Consider the following 11,952-nt stretch of genomic DNA (forward strand, 5'->3'; position numbering starts at 1 on the left):
CAGATATCGTACAAAACCAAGTCAGAATTAGAGCCTGAGTTGGAACAAAAAATTACGACAATAACAGAATCAGTTTTTTTTTAAAATGCAAATTCTGAGGGATTTATATGAAGACTCCTTATCAGCCTAAGAAACATGACACTTTTGGCAGCAAAGGGGAGGATAAAAAGAGTAGAAAACAACTCAAATAGGGTTCGAAAAAATATTTCTTTCTCCTCCGCTTTTGTCAATTTTCCATCAAACATATGAGCTACACTCCTGCACTTGGTTCAAAAGGGGTACACACCATCTTCAGCACGTGGGGTCCAAAAATGAGTAACAACATACCTGATTATGTTTGCTAAATTTTTTTATTACAATATTTTTTTATTCAATCAGATGATAACAGAAATAGACAAACACATTAAATTGATTTAATAAAATAAAAAGAAAAAATATTATGCGAGACTACACATATTAGAAATATTATTTGAAAATAAAAAAAATTTATTTTAAAAAATATAGTTCATCTATACAAAAGATAAAAAAATTATAGATGAATTAGAAAAATCTCTTCGAAAATTAAACGCAAATCCAAAAAATAACCTTCATTTAAAAAAGGTTCTCTAAATAAAATAAAAGAAAGAAGGGATATTAATCTAAATATAAATATATTTTTTTTGAAAAGAAGCATTAACTGAAAATAATAGGAAAAAATAAATCAGACGACGTGTCATCTGATCTTGCCCAGATTCTGGCCATTATGGTGGTTGAAAAATCGAGGCCTAAGTTTTTAACCCCAAAACCCGTTTTTTCAGCCTATTTTTTACTCAAAATACCTATAAAATACTTTAAAAACCACAATAAACCTATCTATGATATAAAAAAAATCAAAAAATCATCTCAAAAACTGAAATCAATCCGAAACAAAAAATCACACTGAGTTCATATCTGTTTTTTCACGAACTTTAAAGGTGAAAAAAACCTAATATGAAATTTTCCTCATCAAAAGGAACCATTTGACACAAATATCTTCCGTTTTGGTGGCCTAAATTAGTGTCAACAACATGTTTCTCTTTCTACTACTAGAATTTAGTAACCTTTCTCTCTTTCTCAATCAGAGACTAAAAATAACAAAAATGAGCTTTTATACAAAAATTGATTTTGAAAACATATTGACCTGAAATTGTATAATCTTTTTTATTTTTGAAGTTCAAAGACCAATATTCATCTTTTTTTAAAAATTTATGGAATGTCATCCATGTTTGACATCTTTTTTTATTTAGGTCTTTTTTTTCAGTCCCACCTTTTTATAAGAAATTAAAATCAATTAGTTTTTAATTTGTACTAAATCACAAAAAAAAATTAAAACTAAATTTTAAAAATAAAAAATTTTGCACTGTCAACACCTTTTTATACTTGAGCGTGTTTGAGAGTGTGGTCGTGGTTGTTTTTCAAAGTGATTTTTACTCAGAAATGTATCAAAATAATATATATATATATATATATATATATATTTATTTAAATTATTTTTGACATCAGTGCATCAAAATAATCTAAAAATATTAGAAAAATATTAATTTGAAAAAAAATAAAAAAATTTAAATTTTTTCAAAAATATTTTTAAAATATAAAAACAAACCGGATATTAATGCAAAATATATAATTTCACAACAATTTTTTATACAAAATCCAAGAGGATTTATTAACAGGAGTGCAAGTTGTAAAACGACATCGTCAACACAAATACACTACCCTTGCTGGTGACCAAGCTACACACGTCCCACGTGCCGTGTCCTTTCCAATCCGAAACTTCCATGAAAATACAGATTGCCTAAAATCCCCTACAAAAAATGTGAAATACCTAAAGATTCCCTAAACCCAAACGACGAGAATTTCTTCTCCTCGAAATCTCCTCTGATAAATCAATCCTTCTTTTCTTCCCCTATTTATTGAATTTATTTATTTATTTTTTTATGACGCAGATTACACCAATAAATCACCAAATCTCTCTTTCTCAGAATCTAGGGTTTGCAAAATTCAGAACTCCTGGATCTAGTCTCCATTTCAAATTTAGGGTTTCAAGAGTTTCGATTTCCTTTGATTGTTAACGAATTTGCTTTTGGTTCGCTTTATCGCCAGTTCTGGTTGACTTCTAATTTCTTTACCCGGCCTTTTGGTTTGTGAGGAAGTTTTTGTTTGCGTGGAAGGATTATGTGTTTTCTTTGCGGCGTTTAGAAGTTTGATTCGACTGGGAGTTTCTTATTGTTGTTGTCCTTTTGATTGACGGACTGCAACGTGAAAATTTGAAATTTTAGGGTTTTGTAATAATGGCCAGGGTTGGTGAAGCGGAGATTGAATATGAGAGTGATCCTGAGGAAGAGAAGCGGTTGCTTGGAAGGAGAAGGAGAGAAGCTGCGAGTGACGACGAGGAGGGTGAAGGAGAAGAGAAGCCCATAATTGATCGGAGGTCTCCAATTCACTCTGATGAATCTGACGACCAGGTTGGGGCTGCAGACTATGATGACGACGAAGAAGAAGAAGAAGACGCATTAAATGGAGAGGAAGATGGAGATGACGATGAAGAGGTTTATGATGATGAAGTGGAAGAAGAAGAGGTTTATGAGGAAGAGGAGGGGGAAAAAGGAAATGAAAAGGGAGTAGGAGGCAACGGCAATGTTGGTGTTGAGGTTAGGGAAAAGGAGATTGAGGGGAGGAAGGTGGAGGAGATGGGAGAGGAGAAAGTGGAGGAAGGGGAAGAGGGGAAGAAGGAGAACGAGCCATTTGCTGTGCCTACTGCTGGGGCATTTTACATGCATGATGATAGGTTTAGGGACAGTGCTGGTGGTCGGCACAGGTATGATTGTGCCATTGGTGTGGTTTTAGGATAGAAGAAATTTGTTCTAGTGTAGAGTTTGTTCATAGTATATTATATACTGAAGTTTAGTAGTGTACACTTCAATGCAAAAGCCTATGAACTTTAATAGTCATTTTTTATTTTTGTGGTTTTTTATTGTATGCATAAACACATGTGTCTATATTTCCTTTAACCAGGGATCCATGGTTCTGATATCTTGGTGTGCTACTCCCTTTGCTTTACGATTCTAGACTTAACCATTGTTCACGTAGATAATTTGTCTTACCTGGGCTTATATAGAAAAACCTGGACTTTCTGTTTTACCTTTTACTTTTTTTGCTTTTGATATTCATAGTCAGAACTTCCTATACATATTGTTACCATGTAGTTCTGAATGATGTGTACCATCTCCTTTCACTTGTTATATCTTAAATAAGTAATTCTAAGTTTAACTTGTACTTGGTTTAGGCGAACCTTAGGTCGAAGGAAGTTGTGGGAGTCCAAAGACAATAAGAAATGGGGGCATGACAAGTTTGAAGAGATGACTTTGCAGGAAAGGCATTATGAACAGGTGATAATTTCATACAAAACTTTATTTGATGTGAGAGTCCATTTTCTTCCTTTTCCTTTTTGTTGTTTCTTAGTGAAACTTTCCTCGTAATAATTCAGGGAAGAAGGAATGCTAAAGGTAATTTTCATGCCCGTGGTGGTAAAAATCGAGGTCCAGAACAAGGATATGCCAGACGGAACAGGTCGCAATCATTTAGTGATGGTAACAATCAAAACCAGGCACCAAAAGCTGTGAGAGGTAGAGGACCCAGAAAGGGTGAATCTACTTTCAAGAGCCGCAGAGAGACACCTCCAGTGCAAAGCAAACAGCCTGGGAAGCCCCTTGAAAAACATTCGCATGGCAGTTCAGGGAGAGTTTTGATATCAGCATCAAATACAGAATCTGATCAAGTGCCCACTGCTCGAAAAAACTCAAACTTGAGTTCTGCTTCTCCTCCTTTTTATCCTTCTGGATCTTCAAGTAAAGACATCACCTTGGGTCAGAAAAGGGATGTACACGGTGCAAGCACAAGCAAGAATCATCGCACTCCTGTTATAGATGAGAATTTTCCTATGCAGCAAACCAGTGCATTGGTGAGGGGGAAGAATATAGCTGACTCTGTTGCAATTGACAAGCTTTATATTGATGATTCCATCACTCCAGCAGGGAAGCCTTTGAACAATATGCAAACGCCACCATCTGTATCTTCTGTGGTCAGCACTATCCAATCTTTGCAATCCAGGGCGCAAGGGAGGGGTGTAGCTATGTCAAGCCAGAGGAGTTATCAGGGGAGTCCACAGCACAACCTAACCAACAGAACCTCTCCCACCGCACCGCTTCACTCTCGTCAGCGAAGTCCTGCTCAAAACCGCATTCAACCAGCTCCTGCTCAAAACCGCATTCAACCAGCTCCTGCTCAGCCGTTAGTCCAACATCCTGGTAGTGGCTCTCAAGCCTCTTCTCCACCAAAAACTGCTTTGTCACTAAATTCTTATGAAGCTGGTGAAGCAGAGACTGCTGTGGAATCAAGTAAATCCAGAACTGCATTGGTTGGAAAGGGAAAAGGCATTATTCAAGGAAATGGAAGGGGATCTTTTCTTTATGGTGGGGCAGAGGTTGTGGGAGCCACAAGGAATATGGGTGTTGGGCATGGTGATCAGAACCTCCCCGGAACACCAACGTTTTTGCCAGGTATAGTTTTTTTTTGGATTGCATTGTTTATCATCTAAAAGGAAAAGAAGAAGAAGAATAATAGCAATATTAGGAGCCTTCATTATGCAAGTGTGAGAGGCGCTCATGCTAATGCTTTATCCTTATTATTATTTTTCTATTCAAATCATGGACATGGTCTTCATATTGTTTTCTTTTCTGTGTGTTTGGTATCTTCAAGGTATCCTTTGGAGGAATAGCTTTCTTATCATGAGCTGTTATAGTGGTCTTGTCCATGCTTTATGTTTTTAAAGAAGCTAAGGACTACATTTTGTATATTTGTGTTTAAATAATTCATTTTGTTATGGTGGTTGATTGGTATGCAGTTATGCAATTTGGAAGTCAGCATCCTGGTGGTATTGGAGTTCCTGCGGTTGGCATGGCATTTCCTGGATATGTTGCTCAGCCTCAACTTGGTTTAGGGAATTCTGAAATGACATGGTATGCTGAATCTGTCACAGAACTGCAATATAACTGACAGGGTTTTGGTTTTACCTCGGGTCTTGCATGGTCTAGGGAGGTGCTGTCTATGTCCCATCAATTGGCAAATTGCACTGGTGGATTCAGATTATTATGATTCAGCTATAAAAAAACAGAACAAAAGTAAAGAAAATAAACTGATTGCTAACACAATGGTGTTTTTCTGTCATGCAATGGTTTTCTATATATCTTGAAGCAAATCTGTGTCACATGATGTTTATAGTAGGAATTACTGCCCTGTTCATTCCATTATGTGGTCTTTCTCTTTTGGTTTCTTTTCTTTATATCGTAAAAGGCGAATAATAAATTGTTATAATGATGTTCAGGTTACCAGTTCTGACTGGTGCTGCAGGAGCTTTAGGGGCTACTTATTGTTCGCCTTATCTTACAGTTGATGGTGCTTATCATGGTCGTCCATCCAGGCAAGCATCTTGCTTGGGTTCTTCAAGGTTGTTAGCAAATTGTCATTGTCTTGGATGTCCAAATGTTTTGTTGAATTTCTTCATTGGGTCCTTTTATCCATGTTTGTTAATTTTTCCATAAAAATCTCTGCTAAACAACAGCTTTTTATTGCATGAGCTACTTGTAATACAAAAACAAAAAGACATTAACAGAAGGAACAATCCAGTTGAGAAATGGGTAAAACATTGGGGACCTATTTGATGAATTTGTTTTATGTTGGGACACAATTGATAATGGTTATACAGGTTATGGATTAAACTTAGGATTGACCTATATTCTAGCTGGCAACGCCAAACCTTTTCTGAGTTAGACATTGTGATCTAGATGTAAATTTTTTGGGTGTTTTTCTTTTCATTTAAAAAACATATTTTTACCTGGAAAGAGAATTATTAGATTGCTTAATGTTGTAAGAACTTTAGTCATGCCTGCATGCTTCTTTGATTTGTTTGTCAAAACGGTAATTGTAGAATGCTAGGGCTTAGTTTTGTTTTGTCTTGTCAATTTATTTGGAACTTTTTTTTTTTATAGATCATTCACTTTTGCAATTTTGAAATCTAATTGGAAATTGGTAGTTTGCTGGTTGATTTATAATTTTTGCTACTATTTAAAGTGTTTGACTGGATAGTTACTGTTTTTAATGTTAGATGATATCAATATTTCTCGTTGTATTTTCAATTATATGTTGCACTTCTCTTTAGCACTTTTGGTTTTTTATTTTTTTTTCTTGTGCTAAGTTGCTTCATCTTCATTGACTTAAATGACATTATTCTGTTGACATGTAGTCAAGAGTAGTATTGATGGTTTGTTTTCCTTTGCAGTGAAGAAAGTAGTTCCAATGTACCCGATAATGAATGGAAGCCTACTCAGAGACCTGGTAAGGAACAATCTTAATCTTTCTGTTGCTATGCTTAGATTCTGTTGACTTGATTTTGAACAGACCTTGTCATTGTTATGTTTCTATGAAACTAACTGTCCCACAGAACTTGCAAGTGATGAATTTGGACAGCGACAAAAGCCTCGCAGGCAAGTTAAATTTCTAAGCTGTTGCTTTCTGTTACCCCCCTGCTACTCTCTACGTTCCTTGATAAGGTAGCTGACTTATTTCTGTCTTTGTAGATACTCGGAGATGGATTTTAAGCAGCCAAGTACAAGCACTTAGATGAAATGGAGCGTGTTTTAATAAGCAGATACAGGTTAAATTCTGTTCAGTCAACTTTGTATTTTGTTTGCGTTATGAAATTCTTAGACGTGATTATGTGTTGACACAGGTCTTCATTCAAGCCCTTTGTGATCTCCAGCTTTTATTCTGGAGGGCTTTGGGCCACAGTATGTCCCAGGATATTTTAGGTAACTACATTTTAGCCTCTGGTTATTTTTTCTGTTTCATACTTTAATCTTCTGAACAAAAGCACAAGCACCTTACAATTATGCAAGTTAAATCATTTTTCCCTACTGAAAATGCTTTTTATTTACTCTTGATTCTTATCACCTCACAATTGCAGTTATGTAACCAACGCCTGCTCATGCTGCAGTCAATTGGAGAACATAATTGTGGCTTGACGGGTGGCATTTTCTTGTTAAAACTTGCAGTATGAATGCATTAGAGAAGATCCTGTTGGTATGTTGGTTTCTTAATGTTTGGTGAACAGACTTTTATTTATTGTGTTTTTTGGTGTTTTCAGGTTTTCTTGTGGCTTGGTTTCTTAATGAAGCTCGTGAGAATTGCATGCGGGCTTCTCAAAAAACTATATACTAAAAAAATGAAAAAAGAGAGAAGAATTATTGTGCTGAAGGTGCTTGCTCGGTGGTGACGTGAGTTTTCCTTTTACACAGTAGCTGGTATATGAGTTTTTTTTATACATGACTTGCATGATCCTCGTTGGTCGGTCAAGTCTGGTTTTGAGGGTACCTATTTCCATCTGAGATTTCTTCGTTTAGCTCAGGACCGCCTTCCTGCTGAAATACTGCAGGTAGACATTTACTTGTTTAGTGGGACTCATACTGTGAGAACAAGTGCTTCTCTCAGCTGTGGAATGTGGCTTGTTTTTTTTTTTTTTTTAATTTATTTTTTAAAACGTGGCTATGATTTAAAATATTCTGTCTTTTTATCATGACAATAAAATTTATGTGCTATATCTTTCGTTTATTTAATCAAGTTGTGTCTATGCCATGTTTGGGTTTGGATAGAAAGGCTAAAATAGGAAAACTCATTCGTTAGGGCCTACTGGTCTCAAGAAAGGTTGATGCTAACAGAACAGAAGAGCGGATCCAATGCCGTGAGTGAGTTGGGCTGCCAAGTGCAACAAGCACTTGAGAATCTTTGAAATATCATGTCCGACGAGATGCACGGAGGAAGATAACGAACTTAGAATGGCACCTCCTTTAGATTCTAGAAAGTTGAAGAAGACAAGGATAAAATGCCTAGGAGAAGAGAACGAACCTAGACCGGCACCTTCTTTAGATTCTAGAAAGGTGAAGGCAAGGACAGGCGATCCTCTTCATCTTCTACAAGGCTAGAATAGATAAAGGATAGGATAGTGATCTTCAATTTGAGGGTCTAGTCAGTGGAACCGATGAACCATGCGAGTTGGTTAGATGTGCTTGGGGCAGACGGCTTATATATAGTACAGGGGAAAGAACTAGAAAGAAAGAAAAAGATTGTGAGTAAGCTAAAAGCAACTATCAACGAAGACCATACCTGGAGTTTCAAACATGAAAACATACTATCCTAGTCGGGGAGGGACTTTCTCTAACTCCACTCCTTGTTATATATATATAAGTGGAAAACTACGCTTAAAACACAAGCCATGAAATTGAATTTTTGGATTTGGCTCGGGGACCTTTCCTAGGTCGGGCGAAGTCGAGATAGATTCACATGGATAGAAAGCCCAGAGACGAGAGTTTGGAAGAAAATTTCCATTTTTTGTTTGGAGAAGACAATGAAAAAGGAACCACCGTTTTAAAAGTACCAGTACCACAAGCAGATTAAACTTCTACTTATTATATAGTCTATATATTTTGCATCTTTAAAAGCGATCTCGTAGGGAAAGAGGTATATTGAATTACTAGAAATAGATTCATGTGTACTTCTATGGAAGTCCTCTCTCACTTGAAGCTAAATGAAGATAAGAAGTGCCTAAAATCAATGCATTCCTTTCTTAGTGAAGGTTCCTTCCATCTAATCCCTCGAAGTCGCTCACTTACCTTCAAAGAGTGATTGATATATTTTACAAAACGTAGGCGCAAGGTCCTCTAGACACTGTATTACGTGCTGTAGTTTGAGATCTTGTGATGGGTTTATGAACGTTTGTAAGATACTTTGAGGAACTCTAGGCCTCCTTGGATTGGTTTAGTTCGAGATAATCATGTGATACTTTTATTCATGGCCTTCAAGTTTTTTAAATAGCCGAACCTCTTGATGTAATTTAGATTTTGGGGGTAACTCCAATTTATATGCCACAATGCCAATCTTAAATGGGATTTTAAATGGTCAAAAAAATTAGGGAGTAAGTTTTTAGGTATCCCATTGTACCCAATATTGAAAGATAATGCAAATTCAAGATTAAATTAAATGATTATCGGATGAATTTACATAAAAATTAAGTCTGAAAACTTAAATAGGTTTTTAATAGACCAATTTGATTTAATTATGGGTTCAATTAAATGTTTAATTAAATTCTAGAATTAATTTGGGACAAATTAAAAGAATTAATTCAATGCAAGGACTTAATTAGGCTTTTAATGTGTTAAATTAATTTTATTAGAGATTTAATTGGTGAAAAATTAAGTTTGAAAGCTTAATTTGGGCTTAATTAAGAAGTTTGGAATTTTAAAGCATCATATTTAATTTTTCCAAACTCAATTAGATGAAATCAAGAATAAAATTGCAAAAAAATCAAAGTTTTAGGGGAAATTATGGGCCATATTTAAGAAATTCAAGACCAAGGACCTTTTTGCAAAAAACACATTAATTCAGGGATCCAGTTAGGTGCAATTAGGGATAAAATTGAAGAAATTAGAAGTTTGAAAGTTAATCAAAGATGAAATTGAAAATATCCAAGACCATGGATCAAGTTGAAAAAAAAGCTGAACTCAGAGGGTCATTTTAATAATTGGCAGGGATGAAATTGAATTGATTCTTAGAATCAAAATTCAATTGAAGACTTAATTGAATAAATTGAAAGGTTGAGGGCTGAAATGGAAACATGAGTTTTAAACCTAAATTAACCCTAACCACCAAAACAACGTTGTTTCATTTAAATGAAACAATGTGTTTTTGTGTTGTTTTGAAGGGGGAAAAAACGATGTATTTTGGGACAAAATAATGTCGTTTTGGTCAACAAAAGTAAAAAAATAATAGTGTAGATGACGCATTATCTAGCATTGTTCATTATCTTTAACCTTTGTACTAGAAAGGCTGCCTGAGTGACTACTTTTCAAAGACATTTAATGTCTCATCTCTCTACCAAACAGGATAAACAAGGCATCACTATCATGGACCAACATTGTACTATGCCTCAACATGATTTTCACAATATGGTAACCTTTGTATCTACCACACCGCCGCCCCAAAGATACTAACCCAGTCAGCCTGTGCAACCCAGTTTCACAACTTATGATGGTGACTTTTGACCAACAATTGAGATCCTTTCTATTTGAATCAAGGCTCAAGATTCATGCAAGATCAACATTTCATACTCTTCTTTCAACACTTATAAATAGTGGTGACATCCATTGGAAAAAAAGAGGGGAGAGAACCCAAAAGTAAACCCCTGCACCATTTTTTCTAAAAAAGAGAAGAAGGAACAAAGCCACCTTCCCTCTTTTCCTCGCCTCAAACAATATCCCCTCTGTTTTAGCTTAAAATTATGACCCTCTCCTTTCCTTCCCCACAGTGGAAGCCAAACAACACCATTTTCAACCTCTAGCAGCTTCACCACAAAAAACCAACCTCTCATTTCCCTCTCCTCTACTGTAAAAAATATATCCACACAATACCTCAGCACAACAAATTCTCTTCCCTTGGCGACACCACCACAACTTGTCATTGCCATCAACTTCACCTGTACCACCGCCAACCTCAATTAGGACCACTACGCCATGACAACCTCCACTATTCACAGTAGCTTTCAGTAACACCCACAACAACTCAATTTCCTCAACAAGAAAACCATCATATTCCTCACTATTCAGCAATTCCAGTAAGCTGCGCCTCTAGCAAGCGACCTTCTCTCCTCACCATGACCAGCCTTGCACCAGACTCCTCTCAAGAGTAGCTCCACTAGCAATGATAACAAACCTTTAACCTAAGAAACACCATAAGCCTCTATCTCGTTCCCTCAGTGCCAATAGCTGTAGTCGTAGCTTCTTTCTCCAGCGCCACCAGTAGTGGCAACATACAAGGCCATGTAACTTTATCTTCCTCTTTTCTTTAGCAAGCTTTTGTTGCATGTAGGACATAATTAATTAATGTTCTACAGTTGCTATTTTTTTTTTTAACCAGCAAAGGATAAGATAGGCTGTATCCTCAACCTATCCTATATGACTAGGCTAGGTCCAATCCATCTTTACATATATAAAAAAGGAGGAAGAAATGTTTGGGCCTTCATTCAGCCCAACCCAACCGGGTTGAGCTTGGACCTCAAGCCCGACCAGCCCAAGCCCCTGGCTAAGGGTATGTTTGCCAAACACACCCTAATGCCTCTCTTAGTTTTTAGCCTTTTTTTATTATTATTTCAATAGCTAGTCAAACAAAGCCTTAAAATCTTAAAAAAAATCTAAAAAATTCAGGGACTATTTAAAAAATATTTTTAGGTCTCTCGTGCATTTTCCTAACAATTTTGTTTAATATTAGGCTGTAGACTTACACTGTAAGATACAAAACCAATACTAAAAATACTCGACTTTCTTCAAAAACTTTGAAAAAATCCAAAACATTCCCTCATTTCAAAAACAAAAGGAATATGTTTTTTTGCATACGGACAAATCCTAAAGATTTTTTTATATATATTTTCTAAAAACAAAAACAAATAAAAATTGCATTTTTATCATGTTTTTAAAATACAAAAGGGATATCGTAACCAATTTATGATTATCCATTAGAGTTTGACCAAAATACCAAAAATACCACAACAAATATTTTGTTTAATTGATATTCGGTGTATTAAGATTTAGTTATAGACTTTAATATGTGAGGATATAACATTACATTGTAAAGTATACCCTCAGGTATTAAAGATACAAAATAGAAAATAAATGTAATGCTAAAATTAAGACCTTAGAACGATTAGGATTTAACCTGAAAGATAGAGACTTTTTCATGAAAAGAGATCTATTTCGAACCTTAGAAAAGACTAGCATATAGAAACACGACTTAGAATAACAATCAATCAACAATGCAACTTATCCTAGGTAG

At 35.6% G+C, this 11,952-nt stretch overlaps 1 protein-coding gene across 6 annotated transcripts; it reads left to right on the top strand.

The window, feature by feature from the left end:
* The first annotated feature begins 1,788 nt into the window (after positions 1–1,788).
* Positions 1,789–7,688, top strand: LOC18094746 (protein MLN51 homolog). Of its 6 annotated transcripts, none has more exons than XM_024588379.2 (11): positions 1,789–2,836; positions 3,305–3,408; positions 3,510–4,577; positions 4,922–5,036; positions 5,402–5,524; positions 6,356–6,411; positions 6,518–6,560; positions 6,654–6,730; positions 6,806–6,884; positions 7,040–7,126; positions 7,220–7,688. In XM_024588379.2, the coding sequence occupies exons 1-8, from the start codon at positions 2,310–2,312 to the stop codon at positions 6,694–6,696; spliced, it is 2,079 nt and encodes a 692-aa protein (XP_024444147.2). In that variant the 5' UTR covers positions 1,789–2,309; the 3' UTR covers positions 6,697–6,730; positions 6,806–6,884; positions 7,040–7,126; positions 7,220–7,688. The 6 variants fall into 6 exon arrangements, with proteins under 6 accessions (XP_024444147.2, XP_024444152.2, XP_052301667.1 ...); XM_024588384.2 differs by having other exon boundaries at positions 1,790–2,836; positions 3,305–3,407; positions 3,506–4,577; positions 5,402–5,497; XM_024588363.2 differs by having other exon boundaries at positions 1,791–2,836; positions 3,305–3,407; positions 3,506–4,577.
* The last annotated feature ends 4,264 nt before the right edge of the window (positions 7,689–11,952 follow it).

This window comes from Populus trichocarpa, chromosome 1, assembly GCF_000002775.5.
Source record: "Populus trichocarpa isolate Nisqually-1 chromosome 1, P.trichocarpa_v4.1, whole genome shotgun sequence".
Taxonomy (NCBI): domain Eukaryota; kingdom Viridiplantae; phylum Streptophyta; class Magnoliopsida; order Malpighiales; family Salicaceae; genus Populus; species Populus trichocarpa.